The sequence below is a fragment of the Gobius niger genome (assembly GCF_951799975.1).
Source record: "Gobius niger genome assembly, chromosome: 7".
NCBI lineage: Eukaryota > Metazoa > Chordata > Actinopteri > Gobiiformes > Gobiidae > Gobius > Gobius niger.
This window is the reverse complement of record NC_136858.1, coordinates 4,223,839-4,246,269: the sequence shown is the minus strand read 5'-3', so window position 1 is coordinate 4,246,269 and position 22,431 is coordinate 4,223,839. Positions and strand designations below refer to the sequence as shown.

Genomic DNA, 22,431 nt, shown 5'->3' with positions numbered 1-22,431 from the left:
GTGTCGTTTAGCAATCGTTTTTTGGACAAGAATTACAAATTGCGATTTCTGTTTGACTGTGCTTTACCGTAAAACATCTACGGGTTTCTTCTGGCTGTCCTCGTCCTCACACTGCGACAGGATGAAGCCCCGAAACAAAGGAGCCAGAGCGTTGGACTTGTCCTGGAGAGAAACACCAGAAAACGACTGAGACTGAGGTCGATAAACAGCGTCAGCTCCCCCTTGTGGTAAGAAAGGGTCACATTTAATGCCATAATAAATAAACACAGAAAAAACCCGCCACATATTTAATTTCTTAGGACTTACAAATGTTTCATCAAACAGAGGAAAGAGGATTGGACATAACGGGAAACGTTTGAGCAAATAAAAGAGATAAATTTCAGTCAAATCTGCAGCTGAGTTTGTTTTAGACCAGAGTTTTTGTGTTTTTGAAGTGGGCACAGAAAAAGTAATTTAATAATGTTTGTTTGTTTGTTTGTATACTTTATTGTCCCCGTAGGGAAATTCGTCCTCTGCATTTAACCCATCCTTCGATGCCGCTGGGGCAACCCGTAAGGAGCAGTGGTCGACGGCAGTGCCGCGCCCGGGGACCCATCCCCCTGATGTGGAGCCAGACTGATGGTCAGAATCACCTGGCTGGAGGATTCACCTATTGCACATGTTTTTAGTGGTAGGGGAAACCGGAGTACCCGGAGGAAACCTACGCAGACACGGGGAGAACATGCAAACTCCACACAGAAAGGCCCCGTCCTGGTGGAAATCGAACCCGGGACCTTCTAGCTGTGAAGCGGAGGTGCTAACCGCTGCGCTACCGTGCCGCCCAATGTCATTTTTTGCGGGTTCTGTCTTCAAGGAAAACTTATATTTTCTAAGAACTTTAGATTTAATGCCAGTTTGAATCCAATTTAATGCTTTTTAATAACTTTTAATGCCGTTTAACACATTGAGTGCCAAAAACCTGTTTGCGGGTTTTTTCATAATTATGACATTAGACACTCTAATACACCTTATGTGTGAACTTGTGAAAAGTCACGATCAGGACATTTTATATATATATTATTGCTTTTCTTCGATTGAAACAGTTGAGATTTCAACGTTTCTCTGAGTTTTTAAATGGTTAAAATCGGTCCAAGGATGACTGAGAAACATTCTGTTAAAGTCTTCAATCCGAGAACCAGGCTGTTTAAATGCACACGCCATAAAAGCGTTGGTGTTTCAAAACAATACTGTCCTTCAAAATTGACTTGAAACAGATATTTAGGCATTTGCCTCTTCACATAACGTTAGTGTCCGTCCAGAGAGGAGGAGAGAGGAGTTAATCAGAAAGGAGAGAGCTGCATAGAACCCCCGTTTTCTCAGTTTTTTCCGTTTCTAGAATTTTTTAAAATTTTGATCCAAATTTAGCCTCTGTATAGCTTAGATTTCTCAGGAACCGAGGCACATAGAATTTCACCTATGGAGAGCTTAGATTCCCATCTTTTTAAAGGAGCCTCAGCATGTGTCCATAGCTCTAACATAGAACACACTGTGGTGCTACAAATATCATGAAAAATGGTCTGGATTGTCGGCACTCCACAGTTAAATCCCCAAAACAGCGCAGCCTCAATGTGTTCATTACCAGCAGAAACCCAGTATATTTAACCTTTATGGCCTTCCTGTTGGTTTAATTGTTACTTTTGCTTTTTAATGTCACGATGAAACCCTGCCAAGTCACACAAGCAGCAACAGAAACATTTTTAGTGACTCGTTAAACTTCATGCTGACCCAGTACTTCATAAACGCAGTACTGTGTAGTTCCTCGTGTACCTGTGCCATGAGGAACTTGCAGGAGCGGTAGAAGATCTCGGCGTTGTTGGGGCACTCGGCGAGCGAGTGCAGCCACATGCTGACGGCGGCGGCGGCGTCTCCTTTAGCGATGTGCAGCTCCGCCAGAGCGTCACGGAGAACACACGACTCCGGACAGAACCGGAGCAGAGCCTCGCACAGCAGGATCCCCTCGTCAAACCTGAGGGACACAGATACAAACAGGACAGTGAGGCGCTGTAGAAGGAGCGAAGAGAAGACACTGCCACATTGATAACAAACGCCAATGTTTTTCTTCTTTGGCACAGTTTACAGCTGGCGGCTTGTTGCTACTAAAATAAAATAAATCTTTACATGGTGCTGAATGTCTCTCCCAGCTTTTCATCCAGAGCTATTCGGTCTTATCAAAAATATGAATGATGCGAATGATCTAGAAACAAGTTCTTGTTAAAATTTAAGCTCAATGATATGTACAAGATTTTTTAAGCACATTTCATGTAAACCGGTTAAAATCCAGAAACAGTGGAGACCAGACAAAATAGATTTTGTTAATAAGTAAGCAAGTAAAGTTTGATTTTCTCTGTGAAAAGCGCTTTAGAAACAAAGTGCTGTCCATCCAGGCCGGGTCGCGGGGGCAGCAGTCTCAGCAGAGACGCCCAGACTTCCCGATCCACGCACACCTCCTCTAGAACAGCTAGAGGGCGACACAGAGCCAGCTCGGAGACATAGTCCCACCAGCGTGTCCTGGGTCTTCCACGAGACCTTGTCCCAATAGGACAAGCCTGAAACACCTCCCGAGGGAGGTGACCAGGAAACATCCGAAACAGATGCCCGAGCCACCTCAGCTGCTCCCCCCACAGGGCATCACGAGGGACACGGTCAAACACTTTCTCCAGATCCACAAAACACATGTGGACTTGAGCACCCGCTGAAGGGTATAGAGCTGGCCACGACCAGGACGAAAACCACAAAGTGCTGTACTTTATTTTAACAGGAAAGTCCCACTGAGATTAAGAATCTCTTTTTCGGGGAGTCCTGGCCCCAGAAGGGAACCTATGGTACAACCTGTTGTATTTAGTGGTAGGGGAAACCGGAGTACCCAGAGCAAACTCCGGGGAATAGATAAATAGAAACAATGTGTTTGAACAATTGGCCTTTTGTAAAAGCTCCGCCCCCCCAAAAAATGTTAGCTCAACATGAAGAAGTGGAGTTCAGCATAATGTCATAACTGGGGAGAAGTGTGAGCTAGTGACTCTCTCAAAATGGGTCGCAATATGCAGTGGAGAAATGCAGTATATTCAAAATATGCAACAAAGGGGATACAGGGCTGGACAATATGGCAAGAAAATGAATAATGATTTTTTTTCTCATTGATCAATCTCAATATTCTATGAACTAAAAGGCTTTCCTCCAAACTCCTAAACCAGGTGCTGCTTCTGCCAAAGATATTTCTGACGACTATACTGTGAAGTACCAGGACGATTATTGAGATATTATAATATATATATATGTAGCCGGGTCAAGTAATAAAATATCCCTTCCTACAAAGAAATCTATATTTTCCCCCTATTCTCGCCTAATTCCCATACCAGTAATGTCCAGTAGATGTCACTGTTGTATCTTTACAATGCAGCGTTCACTTTGCGTATGTAGTCGCACGTAAGACAGCGAGAAGCCCTCGGTCAGAGACGATTTACTTACATGTATAAGTGAAAAAATACTTTTAATGTTCTTAAATTGCACAAACAATCTTATATATTGTTAGACAAAGCTCTAAGTAGCCTGGTGTATTAAGATTGTTGGTTCTCTTTTTCCTTTTTTGGTTTTGTAGAAACGAAAATCGTTTCGGCAACGTAGTTGGAAAGGGAAACTACGTGAAGGCGTAAGTGTTCAAAAGCGCTTTGAAGTGTTACTAATGTAGCAATTACTGTTTTGTTTTAGTATTTGTTGTATTTTGCCAATTTTGTGGGCTGTTCGGTTTGTGCAGAGGGGAGATAGTTCTGTCCAGTGTGTTTCTGAGAGGTCCGGGGCTGGACAGGCTGTCGTAAAAGTGAGTTCAAGTTTGCTGTTAAAAACAATTGAAATGTAATGTTCCTTGAATGTATTTTAAGTAGTGTTTTCTCTGCATTTTGTTTATAGAAGAGTCCACTACTGTTGTCTTATCTATGGACAAACTTGTCTTGTTTAAAAATAATTACTTTGTTGAGAGAATATATTGCCTTTTGCCTGACACAAAAGAGTAAACGCCAAATCAAACCAAATTAAAGCTGTCTCATTCATCGGGTCAGTCGGGAAATAGAATCCACATTTTTAGGAGCTGTGTGTGTTGGTCCCAGAACTTGTTCACTTGGCCACATATACGATTATCTGAGCACTAAAGGGGAGATAACAACGACTGAGGCTAAAGCACCAGTGTGACAAACTATAAACTATATTTGTGTATTTCTTTTCTTAAATGTGCTAAAGGTGTGTGACCTGTTGAGGACTCGGTGCAGGTGGAGGAGGTTGGTGTGCAGCGGTAAACAGGCCACAGTCCTCTCGCTCAGAGACAGAGAGCCCTCAGAGCACTGGGAGATCCCATCTGCAACAGAAACACATGTTCATTCACACCTGGAGACTCGAGAAGCAGCTTCGTCCCCGACTCCCCGCCCACTCACCTTGGAACAGGTTGAGCAGCATGTCCAGCGGCGTCCTGATGTCCTGAGCCGCTCTCCAGGGCAGGAGGAAGCTCTCGCGGCTGACCAGGCGGGACGGGCCCGACTCGGCCGCGTCGAACAGAGACGAAGGCAAACGATCGAACTCCAGCACGTGAATCAGACAGAGCCACAGCAGAGCGCGGTCGCCCGACGTCAGCAGGTCACACAGGTCGGACTTCAGAGAACCCTGGACACAAGAAACGACCAACGTGTGATTAGGCAGTGAGTGTCATCAGGACCGGAGTCTAAGGTCCATTTCAAAGTCCTTCCCCTACAACATCATGAGCTGCTTTATACAAGTAAATATTGAACCTCTTAACCCCCACCTGAACCAAGCTCAAAACAAAATGAGACAAAAGCGGCAAAAAAGCATGAAAAATATGACAAAAGTGACGTGCTGCAACATAAGGAAAAATCTTAGATCCATTTTCTAGGTCTTAGCTTTCAAATGAGGCGTTACTCTGACCTACAGGCTGTGAGCTCCAGTCCAGAAGCATATTAGATTTGGGTAAACCCGAACTGGAGACTAGAGCTTGGTAAAAGTGGGGGTTAAGAAGTGATGCGCCCAGGTCAGAGAAGATAGAATATGAAATTATTATTTATTTACCTTCTTGGTGTTAAAATATGACCTTGGCTACTATTTGTAAAGTGATTTTCACATAATGAGTCAGTAAGTGCTTCACAAGGGGTGTGACCACATACAGATTTTGCGACCATCTATACTTTTTGATGACATGCATTTTAAAGGTTACAGGATAACATTAAATCACTATTTATCATACTGGGTCAAGCTGTACAGTCGTACTATCTCTGTCATAGCCTTGACTGTGGTGCTCAGACTCTCAGCCACTGAACTGCGTATCAGTTTGTCGCTCTGAGAGGGTATTTATCCCTTTTCAGTAGAAACATAGACTCCAGGTCCTGCACCGATGGTAAATAAACTTCTCCTGTATAAGACATCCAGACTGCTGCCTTTTCTTCATCAGGCACAATAAGTGAAGATGTTACTGCACGGATGTTGAAGTACTCCTGGTATTATTACGCCTTGCAATATAGTTCCCCTTTTTATCCGCTTAGAAAATCCACATTGTTTAATTTTGTGTAACTATCGTGTAACACTTCACGTAATCATGTTTAAATAGTGAAAACGTGGAAGAGCTTGGTAGCTTCCATCTTCACCTGGATTGGAGCTATAGAGGAGAGGAGGAGAGGCTAAAAGCTAACGCCGTCTGTGCTGTGTTTACGTGACTGAAGACCAGACAGGTACACATGAACTCGTCTAAGCTCAGCTAAGAACACATCTCAGTATGGAAAAACAGTGGCCTGTTCCTTTAACTATCGTAATATATTTGTAGCCCAATTCTTCACAGGTTTATAGGCACATTTCACAGTCTGCAGGGTCTTTTCAGGATGGATACAATTGCTTTATAATTACTTCCCCACAGATGTCTGAGTTTACAACAAACTAAAGGACTGGAAAAAAAGAAACTGGTCTAGTTCCTCTGATGAATGATGCACTTGGACCCAACACTGTCACACAAATGATGAATTACTTATAGTATTTACTTGTGGTTGATCTATTCCTTGTAGAAACAGGTCTGAGGTCATAAAACATCGATTATCGTAGTGAGGTTATTATGAGGTACCCGTAGGTTCCCACTTCTTTGTCCTGTTAACTTGCAATCCCTTGTTAGTTTTTGTACAGATCGTCAGTCTAACTTTACACTTGGTTCAGACGTGGTTTACCGCTGGATTCCATTTGATTTTGATATTTGAACACCGCACATGGAAAGCCTGTAGATTACTTTGATAAAACATCTCCCTGTGGTGTCTCTTCTTCTTGTATATAAATGTCTCCTGTTCAGTCACCTGCAGGATGCCGAGAGCGTGCTCCATCCTCCCGCTGAAGAGGCTGAGCTGGACCCTGTAGAGCAGCGCCTCCATGATCTGGAAGGACAGTTTCTCCAAAAGCGGCGCAGACGAAGCCTCGGTCATTAAATACTGCAGCAGCCGCTCGGCCACGGAGTCCTTCCCCTCGAACGAGCGCTCCAGAGACAAGTACTGCGGGACAGGAGAAGAGATGTAGGTTTAGCAATGAATTACTGACATGACAAACAGAAAACAGCTACACTCACAGTCCACCAGACGCAGTAGTCGGGCGCGTGCTCCACTGCCATCTCACACATCTCCTGCACCTCAGCGCGGCTCCCCCTCCTGGAGAACAGGGAGAGGTAGTGGCTCCACACCTCCGGGTTATCGCAGTTATTCTCCAGAGCGCGGGACAACGTGTTCAGGGCGGCTTCCAGACACTCTGCATAAGGGCTGCGGACACAAAGTACGATTACTGTAGATTATATACAGGTAGCAAGTCAAATTTAATGCTTTATAACAGAATTTTAATGCCTAAACACAATATTTGTAATGCTATGAATGCAAAAATCTATGCATTTTTATTTCAGTACATAAAGAAATGATATAATTAGGGTGGGCCAGATGCTCGGGGGCTGCTACCCTCTGGCGTCAGTTCAACAAAAAAAAAGTACCTCAACTCCTTTTAATATACATCATTAAATTTAAATCTGGTTACCATGAGCATCAATCAATCAATGAATCAATCTGTTATTACTATACTTCTCATGAATAGATATCGGCTATGTTATATATCAAAATAACACTTCCATACAATATAAATACTGTGTGGGTTGTGACGATGATTTTATAAGTAAGGATTAAACAACTCGGAGCCGTGCATTAGACGGTTACAGTGGGGAAAAAAATTATTTGGCCAAAATCCAATAGAATGTCTATGTGAAACTGACCAAATACTTTTTTTCCCCACTGTATAATGCACGACGCGGAGTCAAGAACACCACAACGCGCAGTGGATTATAACAGTCTAATGCACGGCTCCGAGTTGTTTAATCCGCTTATACCATGGTCACACAAACATAACATTCATAATAAATGTTTTTTTCATTTACTAAACTCACTAAATATGCCAGACCACCGGGACTATTTTATGTGGGTTATTAGCCGGTCACTGAAGGCTCGTCTCAGAGCGAGTCATTCTCCGCAGCTACGAGGATCTCAGTCAGGCTCAACAACACAACATCAGCACAGAATCACAACACAACAGGACTAACCCGGCACCGATATGCAGCACTCGTGGGCAGGAGTTATTTCACTTTGCTTACACCTGGGCCCCACGAACTGAAACTTTTATGTTTGACTTCACTAATCCAGCCAAATATGCTTAAATGCTGGATCTTTTTATGTACGCCTGAAAATCATGAATAGTGCCTTAACCGTTTGCAATAGAAATGGAGAGCTCGTTATCAAACGTTTTGTTTTGGCCAAAAACGTTGAAATTAACCCAAAATCCATCTCATACGTTCCTGTTAGTCACTAATTACGTGTTTATCTGATTCAGCTGTGTCATGCGTTGCTATGGCGATGCCCACAGCGGAGTGATATCCCAGTAACCGGACTACGTGTGCGGTTATACCAAAATAATGCACACTTGTTAGCCCCCACCAGCCAATCAGAATAGAGTATTCACCCAGAGCATGGTATAATAACAGTAATACTAACATGCTGATATATTGGATGTAGGAATTATAGTAGGAAAAATTATACACTTGTTATAAAGTGTAGCATTTTGTGAATGTTGACTTAAAATGCATTGTTCATCTCATGTAACTAGTTTAATTGTTTCATTATTACAAGCTACCAAGGGCTAACCTAAGCTAGTTTAGCAACCACATTATTTCAATTATTTAGAATATCTGAATGGGGGTGGGAGTAAATAAGTTTGTCTTCATCTCCTTTTCGAGCTAAAATTATATTTATTTTATTTTGTTGGCTAATTATAGGGGCAAAGGAAGTGTGCTGGACAGATATGACATGCACCCTTGTCTCTGTATTTGTTCTTGAACACTGTCTAGTTTTGTTTATATGGCTCAAAATACAATGTTCATTTCACTATAAGATGTGGATATATCAGTGTTTTCTCTTGCTGTGTAAAAAGTCAGTTTAGCAGAATCCTGGACCTTTATAAAGTGTGTTTGTTGAGAAGAGTGAGGCATCTCTTACGTGTTGGTCTGGTTGAGGTACTTGAAGGCCAGTTTGATCCACAGCTGAGTGTCACAGGGGCTTTCGGAAACGCTGGCCTCCAGGTTCGAGATGTCGTCCGTTTCGCTGATGAAGTATCGCCTGTCGTCCGACGTCACGCACACGTCCGACAAGCTCAGGTCAGCGGCGCCACCTGCTGGACAGGACCGAGCCGTGAAGCCAGAGCAGAACTGTTTAAATACAGCGTCATCTGAAGTCTGTTCTCACCGTTTCTCCTCAGGGTTGATCCGTACTCCGGCTCCTCGTCGCTGCTCTCCTCCGAGTCCACAGCGGACGGGAGAGTCGGCTTCGGCTTCCACTTCCTCAAGTCTTTGAACGTGGTGTAAGGAGGAGCTGAGAACAAGAGCGACCACGTGAGAACTGGGCAATGATTATAAACTGGATTCATTTCATCTTCTCCCTTTGACCCTCTCCTCTGCAGCCTCTTTTCTCAAACAAACTAGCTTCAATGTCCAAGGCCGTTACTTTTTTCCTTCGATAACGATACCTGAACGATATTTTTTCTGATCCCTTTCCTAAAATATTTGTCATCCAGAAAACAGAACAATAATGTGTGGAAGAGCTGCAAATTTACATTATCAGGTTCATCTCCAAGGTCAAAAAATCTGTGAAAAATGGGGGAGGAAATTTGGTGAAAACTGGGAGAGATTGTGCCAAAAAATGATGGGGAGAAAATAGGGGCAAAAATAAAGAAAAATGGGGAATAAATTGAGGAAAATTGGGAAAAATTGGGGGAAATAGGGAAAATATTACTAATAAAAGGTGAAGAAATTGGGGCAAAAATAAGAAAAAAATGAGGAAAAATTCTGGAAAAATTGGGCAAACATTGGACAAAAAAACAGAAAAAATACGGTGAAAAAATAAATCAAAATTGGGCAAAAGTGGAGATAAATGGGACCGTTTGGAACCAGCTTTCCATACTTTCATTTTCAATAAAACATTTTTTTTACCAGCCTTAGTCACAGCCAAACAATCAATGCTGAGAAACACAAATGAAGCCAAACTCATTCCATTTTATATTCTCCAGGCTCAATCCCACCTCACAGGAAGTGCTGACACAAAAGAGGAAATGCTTTAAGAACAAAAGTGGGCGCGGCTGAATAAGGTGGAGAAAAACTTACCGTGTTTTTTACTCTCGTTGACTTTGCTCACGAGGAGAACAGCTTTCTGATCGATGCCCATTCGATTATTGGGACCGAAAAGTTTCTTCATGTACTTTTCTATCAGAATGAAAAAGAAAGTTGTTGCATTGATTGTATTTGTGACATGGTTATAACAAATAAATCATTATGAGGAATGCAGCAGAATGAAATGATGAATTAAAGCGAAGGAGTTCTCGTTAATCCAGAGGAGACGATAGTTTTTAATGCCATTTTAACCTCTTACCCCCCCAGTGCATTTTCTCCAGTTCAGTTTTACCCAAAGCTTCTGGACTGGAGGTTACAGACTATAGGCCTGTGTAACGCTTCATTTGAAAGCTAAGACCTGCATAACTGATCGTCTTTTTGTCGCTGCTTTTTTATACACTTTTTTTTTAGGTGTTCTTGTCTCTTTTCTTTTTTTTGCTTTCTTATCTTTTTTTCGTTGCTTTATTGTCAGGTTTACGTCAGTTTTTCATTGCATTTATGTCATCATCGTCCATATCATCATCGATATCATCGTCCATCGTGATGGATGAGCAACATCACGATGGAGAGCCACCATCGTGATGCCACGCCCCCTCCCAGAAACACGCACTGATCTTCCTTGTAAACCCAGAAACTGTGCAGGGATTGCACTGTAAATTAAATCACGGATGTAACTAATATGCGCGCTAGTTACTGTAGCCTGCCAGAAGCCACGCTGCGTTGGCCGTAATTATTAAAGTAAAGACGCAGCGCTGCTCTGTTTCTGACGCGCGGGGCTCCCTCTCTCTCTCTCTCTCTCTCTGCAGCTCAGAGTTTAACAGCGCGTGGTTTTGTTTTGCTTTGCTGCGTACGGAAACTTAAACAGTTTTAAAATGACGAGATGGCTCTCACATTGGCGCTAGCTGAGCGCGCGGATTATTCTCACGAAGGACCGAGAGAGGAAAGAGAGAGGAGAGAAAGGCGCGGTGCAGGAGATACGAGGTTACGAGCACACGGACCGGGCGGCGCGTGGAGCGGCTTCAAAAATGTAGGCTACGACGCAAACTTCTAAATATTGTCCCGTTCATCCACTGTTTCTTAAACATTACGTTAAAACTGAGCAAATGCAAATAATAAGCTCCAATTTACATTTCCTATTAGTGTGATAAGAGCCTTGGAGTTGACGCTCTGAATGAGCCGTTCTCCTCTCAGACTTTACGTACGAGTTTTAACACATTTCTTTTGCAAAAGGCGTGTTCCGTGACTCTGTTCAAATCATGTTTAGTTTAGATCCATTTATCCTGCAATCTCACATTTTCCTAACATAAATAGTAATATGCAGCATATATAAAGGCTATGTAAATGTCTTTAAAAAATGCTTATAATGAGAAATGGACGATATCATCGTCCATCACGATGGTTCACTGTAAACATCGTCAACGGCCAATTAAGGGAACATCGCCCAACCCTAGCCGTAACTACATAAAGCAGCCTTTATGATGGTCACACACTGAGCTGGGCTTGATGCTTTGTGGTTTATTCCACACTTTTAATCAACAATGAGCTGTAGGCGATTGTAACAAGCTAACCGAGCTAACCTAGCTTGGCCACCGGCTTCCAATAATGTCCCTTCAAGCATATGGGCTGAATATAGGCTTTAATACTGGGGAGATCCATGGGGATATAGTTAAAGATACATAGGACATGGCAGGAGCAAAGAGGGAGACTAGTTTCTCCCAAAACAGGGTATTTTAACACACTCCGAGCTGACTCTGACTTCAATAAGCACAAGGGTCCTACAAGCAGCTTTGGTCACGTTTTTTAAGCCCGAGAAGCGTGCGGTCTGAACACAGCTTTAATGCTTTGATTATTTAAGCCCTTAAATAAACTGTTTTTAATTGTAAAGTAGAAAAAAATATGATTTCCTAACCCTAGTTATTGCTCAACTTCATTTTAGACAAAGTAGGAGATAAATAGACACTGTCGTCTGCTTTAATGTGAACCACTGCTTTAACTTTACATCCACAGAAACCGTTTAATGTGTTAATTCGTACCTGTGGCAGTGCTGACGTCTTTATCTAAGGAAGTCTCTGAACACCCGATGAGAGACAGGTCGTAGGAGAGGACGTCCTGAAACAACTGGCTCCCGCTCAGAGTGATGTTCCTCATGTGCTGCCTAAAAACAGACACAGGAAGAAGAACATGATTGTTAGGAGCCCCAAAATGAAAATCTGAAGTGACTTAAAGCAAAGGTTTTCAGTCCTGACCATCTGCAGCCGTCGTCGTTGCAGGTTCCCGTCAGATCGAAGCGGCAGAAGTGCTTTTTGGGGTCGATGGTGTTGCTGTAAGTCACTGAGCTCAACGACAGCTTCTCCTTCGTCCGGTAGTAAGGACTGAACCTGGAATGGAACAAAGTGAGTTGGACAAACGGTAACGACAAGACAGAGGCTGTGTTATAAACATGAGGAGTTAAACCTGTAGGATTTGAAGACGAGCAGAGGGCTGTGATACGGTCCATAAGGAACGGGCTTCAGGTCTGACGCCCCCGACTGAACCGCAGACGCATCCAGCTCAAAGGCCGTCACCTGAAACACACAGGGAGGACATTAATGAGATGAGACTGGCTTGTGGATGTGCGCATTACTTTAGAAGAATGGGGAAAAAGTGAAAATAAAGATACACATTGAGCCCAAAATTGTATCAAACAGCATTATTGCAATATTTCACTCAACAAGACTTAAAAACACCCTACATCAGGACCAAAATTGAACTAAATTTGGAATAAGCTCAATGCATTGTTTGTTTTTGGCAGAGCTTGCAAAAAAAAGCGTGGATCTCAGGATTCAGTGATGTTGTATTGTGGCTTCTTGCGATACTGATATTGCATCACCTAATATCGCGACACCATATTTCTTGCGATATATTGTGCAGCCCTAATTAGTTTAATAAAATCTAGAGGAGACTACGGTGGCCCTCAAAGCAGGGGTGAGCAATCTGCTTTTGCACAAATGTCTCCAGAGTCTAGATCATGATTCATTCACTTGGGGGAATCATTTACCAAACACTTGCTCATGCGCAAACCGAATAGCACATGACAAAAGTGGAGCCGTTTGCTAATGAGAAAAGGATAAATCAGCCCTGTCACGATAATTACTAGATTGATTTATCATTTGATAAAGATAAATGCATTTATAGGCTCAATATTTACTGACTGTACATTTATTAGCAGTGTTTGCTCATATTTCTCTCATATGCAATGGTGGGACAGAATGAAAGACATGTTAAATATGGAAAAAGTAACTGCAAGGTTACAGAACAAATTGAAAGAATTTGAGGACATGTGGGTACCCTCAATGCGAGGGACAATGGAAATCTTACCACCCCACAAACAGCCTTACATCTATTTATTTCTATCGGAGTCTGGCTTGTTTTATTTTTACTGATATTATTTGAAATTAGTTAATGGTAGGTGCTCATGGTGAAAAAAAAGTGATGAAAAAGTGACAAAAATGTGATGAAAATGAGAGATTTAAAAATTTTAAAAAATGAAAAGAATGTGGTTAGGTACATTCACTAATAAATGTTTTTCTTTGTTAAGCTTTAGAGTTGCTTTTGACGGCATAAAATGTTTCTCAATAATATCGCTTATCAAGATATTTTCCTGCCTCAGTAAATCAAACCTAAAATGTTGTTATTGTGTCAGGCCGGGGATAAATACCACCATATGGGAAAACAAAGATTTTTTTTTTTTACCTTTGACACCGGTGACGTCTGTAGGTCTTGCCCCGTCTTCTCCAGCTCCGTCTGCAGCAGTTCCCCGAGCTGTGGCTGCTGCTCGTACCTCTTTTTCAGAGAATCTACGTCTAAACCCGCGAACATCTCCGCCTTTTCGCTCGGACCGGATGAGCTCCCGGCTGTTTTAGCGGTGCTTGTGGCGTCGGCGGCAGAAGCGGTCGCTGTCGTCGCCGAGTCTTTGGCCGGCGTCGACGTCAGCTGCTCGAGATGTGGCTTTGTGAAGGAGGTGGTTTGGCGGAACGACAGCCTCCTTTCCCCCCTCGTCGCAGCGGCAGGCGCCACTTCAGATTCCTCCGCCTCGTCGTCCGTGTCTATCGTTAGTTTATCCTGCGTGAGGTCGTGTATGGATGGCTGCGAGACGGGAAAGGGGCTGGTTGGCGTCGCTGTCACCTGCTGCTGCGGCGGCGCTGGCTGTTGTTGTTGCTGTTGTTGCTGTGGTTGTTGTGGCGGCGGCGGCTGGTTTTGCGGTTCACGCGGTGAGGAACTTCGGATCGGGGAGTTGGACGGAGCCTCTAAGGACAGGCCTTTGTTGCGTAAAGCCTGCGCCTCCTTCAGTTTCTGGATTTTGAGCGCGTATTCAGATTCCAGCTGCTGAAGGCGCTGCTTTTGGGCGATGAGTTCGGCAAAGTGGCGCTCGGCTCCGTCCAGACGCTGAACCTTATTGGACTGAAAGGAAAAGAAATCTGGTAAAAATGCATTCTCTCAAAGACGTAATTAGATGTAACATGGAACAGCAGCTCAACCCTAACCCTTAACATAGTAATAGAAAGATTTCAGATGTGCACTGTGGAATGTTGAATGCAATGTATGAATCACAGATATAATATAATAAAGGTCTCCTTCAGCCCCATTCATTGAAAAAGGTTCCCAAATCCTGTGTGAAATTTAATGGCCGCTCTGTCTCCTCCTACGCAGCCTGTTCCGTAAAAGGGCAAAAAGGCGGGAAGCCCTGCACTCACAAGGCGGGCGGAGGCTCCACAGAGCTCCAGAGCTGGATTGACAGGCTCTTGAGCCAGTCAATGTACTGGAAATCCTTCCAAATTTCAGGTTGATAAACAAAAACCAGCGTGGTTAAAAAAAATGTCACCTTCCCCAGCGTGGTCACATGGGTCATAGCGATTTTTAGAAAAAGAAAAACTCTTTGGAGCCAGGCTTTTAAGCCGTTCTTGGGATGTTTGAAGTCCCATTAGAATCAATGCTCCCAAGTGTCTCTTGGAGTCGCCCCTGGCCACCAGGGGGTGGTATTACAGCGTCAGCTCCCTACCATAAGGACCATAGGTTCCTCGCCCATTGGTATGAATAGAAATCAATTTTGTTTTGTCGTTGTTTTGTATTACCATTTCACGTTTTATAATGCACATTGCACATTGTTTGTGCACGGAAAGTACACTCGAGTGCACATTTATGGATCTTGTACACTCTTGAGAGCGCCATCGGGTGGCAGCAGCAGAAATTACATGTAAGACAACCAAGATACAAGCCATTTTTTGTCTTATGTCATGTAACAAATCGATAGAGCCGTAATAAATACAGTTTAAGTGCATCAGTGCTCAGAACGAGTCCAGTGACTACCACTGGCGTAGCCACGGGTGAGCCAGGGTGTGCCAGTGCGACCAAACTGGGAGCTGGCACACCCAAAAAATCTGAAAAAAAAAAACTATTCTGTTGAATAGATTGAGCACATATCGTGAACTCGTGTCTCTCCTCTGTCTTGGCTCTGCGCTGCTGCCTGTCATTCGCGATGGGCCGATCTGAAATAACTGCGCAGTCCGTGTCCCCTCGGCCCGTCTGACAGATGGTTAAACCCAACAAAGTGTGTGCCAGTGTGGAGACAAAAAATCTAAACTTTCGAGCCTGTAGCAAGGGCTATGTGAACGTTTCACTAAGACCAACACAGGGCCTCTTTTTGGGGCACGAAAAGAAGGTGACGCCGGAGGGAGGAGGATGTGAGATGTCTGGGCATATAGCCAGGACAGCGGCGAGGGACAACAATAAGAGGAGGGGACGAGGGAGAGGAAGGTGAGGATCAGGGAGAGAACAGGGGCTATTAAGGTTAAGAAGCTACTTAGTACTGCTTTAACACTTTGATGTTTAATATATTACGCCAAAAAACTCAGGAAACGCTGATCACAATGCTTTGGCAGCAGACACAACACAACACTACTCCTCATATGTTTTTGATAACATCATAACAGACTGCTGGCTCCGAAAAAGTCGATTTTTGCAAGACACGTCCCCTCTCCTCACCAGAGTATGGCTCGACTCCTTTTTGCGTTTGTTTCCTTTGGAGGCGGCGGCCTGAGCCTGCGCCAGCTCCTGCTCCAGCTTCACGGCTATCGTCTTCTTCAGCGACACTCTGTGCTCCACACGATGCACCTGCAATAAAATAAAAAGTATTTTCATCTCTGGATTTAGATCATAGTCCTTGCATGATAAAGGCAATGCAGTGAAAAGTGAGGATTTCAGTTTTTTTAGCCACTGGGATCGAAGAGGTCACTGTATTTGCACCTGTTCCAGTATTTTCTTGAGCAGCGTCCTGTTGGCGTTGGCGATCTTCTCAGACACCTGAAGTTGCTCTCGGAGTTTGGAGACTTTACCCTCGGCCGCACGCAGGCTCTCTTTCTTCTTCAGCTCCTGTTGCAGCAGGTGTCTCAGCACAGCCTCGTCTTTCTGCAGCAACTCTCTGCAACAGGAATCAGAACAGACTTAAGAGGGTGGAGAGTGTATGGTCGTCCGTTTAATCTATTTCACGAATGCCATATTGGTTCCTTATTTAGATCAGAGCTAGCTAAGGTGTAATTTAGTCTGGGTTTACGATCAATCAATGGTTTTGTATAGCCCAATATCACAACAGGAGTTCCCTCACAGGGCTGCACTGAACATTAAGGCCATTAAGCAGAGCGGTAAATAAGACAATGTAAAGTTCAGGAGAATGAAGTATCCAGGCAAACATAACATCCAAATAAGCGGCAAGGAAAAACACAAAAACCCAGAGGGAAAACGAGAAACCTTGGGGAGACCCACAGAAGGAGAGATCCACTCCCATGGACGGACAGAGGAGTCCCTCAGCAGACGGGCCAAAATCGCAGACCATCCAGTCATTGGTGTCCAATTCCAGTAGGCAGGGTTTCTCCGTTCAGCCTATTTTTTGTCCGGTTTTAGACCAGTTTAGTCTCAAACTAGACCAAGAATAGTCCAGTCCTTGAGTGCTGCGCTTTTTTGGGGATTTAGCTGTAGAGCCGACAATCCAGACCATTTTTCATGATATTTGTAGCACCACGGCGTATTTTATGTTATAGCTATGGACACATGCTGTGGCTCGTTTGAAAGTTGAGACTCTAAGCTCTCCGTATGTGAAGACAGTTTAATTCTACGGTTCCTGAGAAATCTAAGCTAATCAGAGGCTAGTTTTGATCAAAATCACTGTTTTTGTTTTTTCGCGATATCGCGTGTTTCATGAAGCACAACTGTCTCCCTCATTTCACTTTCACTGGACTGTGATTGGAAACAGGGGCTTCAGAAAAGAACAAGTAAGTAAGTTTCACGTTGCTCTAAGACAACATAGAGCTGAAATATTGTGTCAAAAATACTTTGCAAGCAGAGGATGTGGTGGTATATTTTCAGATCATACAAAACTGTCGGCTTGTTGACCTCATTGGTCTTCTGATGAAAAATAAAGAGTGATCGAAAGCAAAAGGTGTGGAGATCGTTGTTCTGCAGGAGATCCCCACTGCTATCACTTCCTCCGCTCTCTCTGACACTGTGCTGCTGCAGGACCGATGGGCGGGGCATTGAAAACACACGCTGAACTAAGGAGGGGCGTGGTCATTTTGGCCACGTTGTGATTAAATGCCCAGAGGAAATTTCCAGATCGTGACGTTTCACAAGTTTTTGACATCTTATTTCAGTTCTGTTCATCACAGAGCCCCCAAAAACACACATATAAGGTGTATAAGAATGTCTAGTTTCATAATACAAAAAAAAAAAAAAAAAACACACACTTATTTCATTTATGGCACTCTATGTATTAAAAGACCAAGTTTCAAATGAGCCTCGAGTGAAGGGTTCGCTTTTCCCAGTCACATTGATCTTATTCTTATCACGCACACACAGTACCAGACCTCCCTTTTCCAGACAGATACATTCCATCACACACTCTATAGTCGCTCTTATCGAGGTCAAGGCAACCTCTGCAAAACCCCCCGCAGATTATTTAATCAGTAAGAAACAACACCAGGAGGGGCACCACTCATAGATGGCCTTCACGAGTATTCTACTAAACAGGCTCCCCACAAAAAACTAGCAGGTGGAATCAGTAAATGTTCTTGTGGTAGAGTTTTATTTTATTTTGCAGCCACAGACCTACATTGTAACTGCAGTATTTGAAAATAATAAAACCCAGAAAGCATGCACGGTTAGGGATGTGCAGGAGAGACACATTTAGGCTGCAGCTCAGGGATTTTATTCAACTACCGCCTCATTTTGCAACATTACAGACCATCACTTTAATCCTAGTTATTGCTAAAAAAAAATCTTGGCTTATTAAGATTTAAGATTTGTAAACAACAGGGGAATCAGGGGAAATTTGGATTTTCAAAAGTAAATTTTAACGGGAAACCGGCCTGATTTAATGCTTTTTAATGACATTCAAGGTCTTGATTTTAGCAGAATCCAATAATGCCCCGAGTGATATAGACACATTATGCATATTTTAGATCTAAATAAAAATAGACCTTCAGCATTGCAAATTGAGCAGCAAATCAATGAATACAGTTGCCGTGCTGTTGCTATGTTATGACATCACACATGACCTCTCTAAACTACATTTCTACTTATATTTATTTCACCTCTGCCCAAAACAAACCCACCTGTGTTTGTTGAGTTTCTGCTCGGCCTCTGCGAGCTGAATCTCTGCCGAGGGTTTCGTTAACGTGTCCATCACCGAATCGGAGTAAACCAGAGACGCCGAGCTCCAGGGATTCAACATCTTCTGCTTTTCTCGACTGAAAACGACAACAACAACAAAAGGCATTTGTACTGAGAAAATGTTAGCAACACCCTGACAAAGGGAGAGGCTTAGTCCGTACCTGGCGATCTCCTCTTTGAGCAGCCTGTACTCGGCTTTCTTGGCTTCAGGAAGAGCCTCCGGAGTCCTCATGGGGTTGTTCTCCTTCTCAGACGCTCCTTTGGGCTTCGCTGCCTGGAAACAGCAGAGACACTTTCTTACAACAAATGTCCACCAATAGGTCATGACCTCTTTAACCCCGCCCCTTCCGAGCACGTTTTCTCCAGTCCGACTTCACCCAAATCTAAAAGCTTCTTGAAGAAAGCATCAAAATAGTGACAAAAACAAGAATGAAAACGCAGCAAAAAAAGCAGCTAAAGAGCGACAAAAAAGTGATGAAAGAGCGACAAAAAAAAGGTACAAAATAGGCAACAAAAAGCGTAAAAAGAGTGACAAAATTCCACAAAACAGGCAACAAATGTGACAAAGCGCCGAAAAATCTTAGATCAGTTCGCTTTCAAATGAAGCTGTACACTGGCCTATAAGCTGTTAACTCCAGTCGAGAAGCTTTTAGACGGAAGAATGAAGCTATCACAGCGCTGAGTGAGCAGAGAATCCATCCAACCTGTCCCCATTGCGTGGGGAAAAAAGAATATTATTGTTATTGGGATATTTTTAAAGACGATACTGTATATTGACTATTTAATAAAAATGTTGTGACAGGCCTAGTTTAAACACAGGACCTGGTGAGTGTAAGTTATGTGAAAAGGTTGAGAAGCACAGATGGATACAGTGTCCGAGACTATTTCGACCCTTCGAGTTTGCACTTTGTTTGGTATAGGGTGTTAATATTAAATGCCAAAAGTTAAATTCAATTAAAATAGCTGCTTACAGCTTTCTTTTTATTGCCTAAGGTATTTGCATTATACTCAATATTATCGTTTATTGCGATATTTTCTGAGACGATATACAATCCTCAAAATTATTATTATTTTTTTTAACAAACAGGAAGCATGGATGATACATGCGGCAGCCACACAAGAGGACCTGGTGATTTTACATGTAAAATCTGCTACAAAGTTGCGCTAGTTCGTCTAAAGGGCAAAACAGAAACACACAAAGAGCCTCAGAGTATCAGGACGCACACACGAAGATGCATCTCCTTTGCAGATGTTTGTGTGTTGTTGTGAGGGAATGCTGTACTATGACGCTAGAAGTGTAGAGCTTGTTTTTGCTGCCGAGTTAGCTGGAGTTTTCAGTTTGGCCACAGCATCTGTTTACATGCTCGTCCAGGAAAGACCACATTTATTGTTTTTTTCTTTTAAACAAAAAAATCGAAGCCCTAGGAAAAGCTGAACTGGGGAAAATGTGATCAGTTAAGGTGGGGGTTAAGAACTAAAGAGACCGGTCAGAAATCTGTGCAGAATTAGTTTTAATAACTGTCATTACTGAGCTCATCCACACAGTTTCTGAAATTGCTCTCTACAAAGTAGAGAGAGTACAAAGTAATGCACAAGCGCCTGTCCTCACCTCCACAGTGCGTCTGGCCTCTTTGATCATGAACTCCAGTCCCCCGAACGCGCTCTGGGTGGAGCTCGAGTCCTGGTCACTGTCGCTGTCGTCAGAGTCGTTCAGTGAAACCACCACCGCTTTGTGCCTGGGCAGCTGCAGCAAACACAGATCACACACTGCGTTACAGAACAGCGCTGGATCCACACGATGAAGACAATGACTAACTGTTCAGAAACGTATGGCTGAATGTTCCCTTTGAATTTATAAGAAAGTAAATGTTCTGGATGAGATTCTGTGAGAGTGAACTGTGCCCTCCTCACCACTAGGGGCGGTCTGTGGAGGTGTTGGCCTCTGTTGAACTTGCTCCGGGGCTGGGGCACCGTGTTCAGGTTGACCGTGCTCAGGTTCCCTCTGAGCGGAGGCTGCAGTGATGCGAGCTGAGGGGACGAGGGGCCGCTGGACGTCTTCTCCTGTAGAGACACAAAGAGTTTGGCTAAAGAGAACAATGTCTGCAAACAAACCCATCTCTCCCTTAAAAAACTATTTCTGCAGAGGCTTGATTAGTGTCCTGGCAAACTTGTGTGTTAGCTTGTGTGTTAGCGTGTGTGTTAGCGTGTGTGTTAGCGTGTGTGTTAGCGTGTGTGTTAGCGTGTGTGTTAGCGTGTGTGTTAGCGTGTGTGTTAGCGTGTGTGTTAGCGTGTGTGTTAGCGTGTGCGTTAGCTTGTGCGTTAGCTTGTGCGTTAGCCATTTATGAAGCTGTGTTGCATATGTCAACTCCTTATAACTGCATCGTGAAGTAACTTCACTTATTGCTGTGATATTTATATTTCTTTTAATGCTAATTTTGCATGGGCGGATTAGCTCGGAGAGAGTTAACTCAATCGAAGTGTTGTGTATTCCGGGTTTGCAAAATACCCCCAGAAAATACTTTATATTTCTCACAAAAAATAGTACTCCATAGTGGTAGAGAGAGAGATATATCATATAAATGCCTATACTTTACTTTGGGATGGCTAAAATAGCATGATACAGATCCTTTAAATAAAGACCTTGTTATGAATACACAAATAGAGATTCTTTTTGTGCAGAAAAAGTGCCTTAGTCCCTCTTTTCCTTAGAAACCAAAGACCACCTTCCCTGCGGAACAATTATTTTACAAAACACTTCCCCCCAAGGTTATTATAAGTCAGTGACATCACAGCAGTAGTGAAGTCTCACCCCAACAGAGGCCACTCTCTTGTTGGCCATAGACATGAGGCAGGTCTCTCTGAGCAGCATCTCCTCCTCCTCTTCCTCGTCAGCGAAGGGCGGTTTGGGCGGAGGCTCCAGTTCATCAGGAGGAGGGAGAGGGGGAGGCGGCGGAGGAGGCGCGAATGACTGGGCGAAATCCTGAGAGAGAAAGGCGACATTTAGGGTTAGAAATAAAAAGACAATCAAAACATTTTCATAAGTTTACAAGACAGATTCTCCTTCTGCAAGACCAATAAGCCACTCATTGTCTTTTGACACTTTAAACATGTTAAATATTATATAGAACATAACAGAGGTCCATACCATTCCAAACTGAGCGGAGTCGGCCATAAACAGGGACTGGGCAAAGCCGCCGTAGTCGCAGAAAGCAAAAGGGTTGTGTGTCGGAGACGGGACTGAGGAAATGAGCACAGAGACGATCAGAAAAGGTGCGTCTAGAACATATGAAATCCCTCTGAATCACGCCGCTCACCTGGAGAGCTGGTCTCGCTGTCCGTTTCCATCGCCACTTCATCGTAGTTGTCGTACTGATAGAGGTTCCCTGAAGTGTCCAGGCCAGCTTTACCCGTGGACTTCCTGTGCTCGCGATCTCTGGCCTGAAAACACAAGAGGACATAAATACAGGCGTTTACGAGCTGATCATCATGTGAAAAACGATCATAATCGAGCATATATGATGACATTTAGACGGCTAGATATTTTTTCTATACCTATACAAAAAAAAAACAGAAAACAGAACAATGTTTATTTATTACCATTATATACCGGGGTCTCCAACATTTTTCACCTAGTGAGCTACTTTTACACACCAAGAACGTCGGAGAGCTACTTAAGCTTCAAAAACACTTGTGTAAAACGCAACTTAGGTGGAGTTCACCCTGGAGAATTAGTATTTAAAAGAAAAATGACTTGAGTTTAGTCCTTATACTTTACAATATTGACCAAACTGTTTGCAGATTGTGTTCAGCATATTCATAACAAACAGAAAATGCATCTAAAATTTGAGTAATCAAGCGTGTAGAGATGTAGAAAGTCTTTGGCGAGCTACTGGTTGGAGACCCCGGTTATATAATATAAAAGGTAATTTATTTTAAATTTGTTTTGTTTATTTGAGGTGAAACAACCAAGACAC

General features: G+C 43.3%; 1 protein-coding gene across 3 annotated transcripts in view; it reads right to left on the bottom strand.

Annotated features, from left to right (window-relative positions):
* zfc3h1 (zinc finger C3H1-type containing) overlaps nt 1-22,431 on the bottom strand; it is a 42,586-nt gene that overhangs the window by 5,250 nt on the left and 14,905 nt on the right. For 2 of the 3 annotated variants that reach the window (XM_079560399.1, XM_079560401.1), the window contains 22 exons: nt 21,772-21,895; nt 21,603-21,694; nt 21,267-21,437; nt 20,369-20,518; nt 20,067-20,201; nt 18,619-18,731; nt 18,400-18,534; nt 16,040-16,214; nt 15,779-15,907; nt 13,490-14,197; nt 12,212-12,321; nt 12,004-12,135; nt 11,791-11,912; nt 9,752-9,850; nt 8,838-8,963; nt 8,592-8,766; nt 6,635-6,821; nt 6,369-6,560; nt 4,461-4,686; nt 4,279-4,384; nt 1,807-2,005; nt 68-162 (listed from right to left, as the gene is read on the bottom strand). In XM_079560399.1, coding sequence (XP_079416525.1) covers nt 68-162; nt 1,807-2,005; nt 4,279-4,384; nt 4,461-4,686; nt 6,369-6,560; nt 6,635-6,821; nt 8,592-8,766; nt 8,838-8,963; nt 9,752-9,850; nt 11,791-11,912; nt 12,004-12,135; nt 12,212-12,321; nt 13,490-14,197; nt 15,779-15,907; nt 16,040-16,214; nt 18,400-18,534; nt 18,619-18,731; nt 20,067-20,201; nt 20,369-20,518; nt 21,267-21,437; nt 21,603-21,694; nt 21,772-21,895 — 3,701 coding nt within the window. The remainder of the gene's footprint in view (nt 1-67; nt 163-1,806; nt 2,006-4,278; nt 4,385-4,460; nt 4,687-6,368; nt 6,561-6,634; nt 6,822-8,591; nt 8,767-8,837; nt 8,964-9,751; nt 9,851-11,790; nt 11,913-12,003; nt 12,136-12,211; nt 12,322-13,489; nt 14,198-15,778; nt 15,908-16,039; nt 16,215-18,399; nt 18,535-18,618; nt 18,732-20,066; nt 20,202-20,368; nt 20,519-21,266; nt 21,438-21,602; nt 21,695-21,771; nt 21,896-22,431) is intronic. The other variant, XM_079560400.1, reaches the window with a different exon arrangement.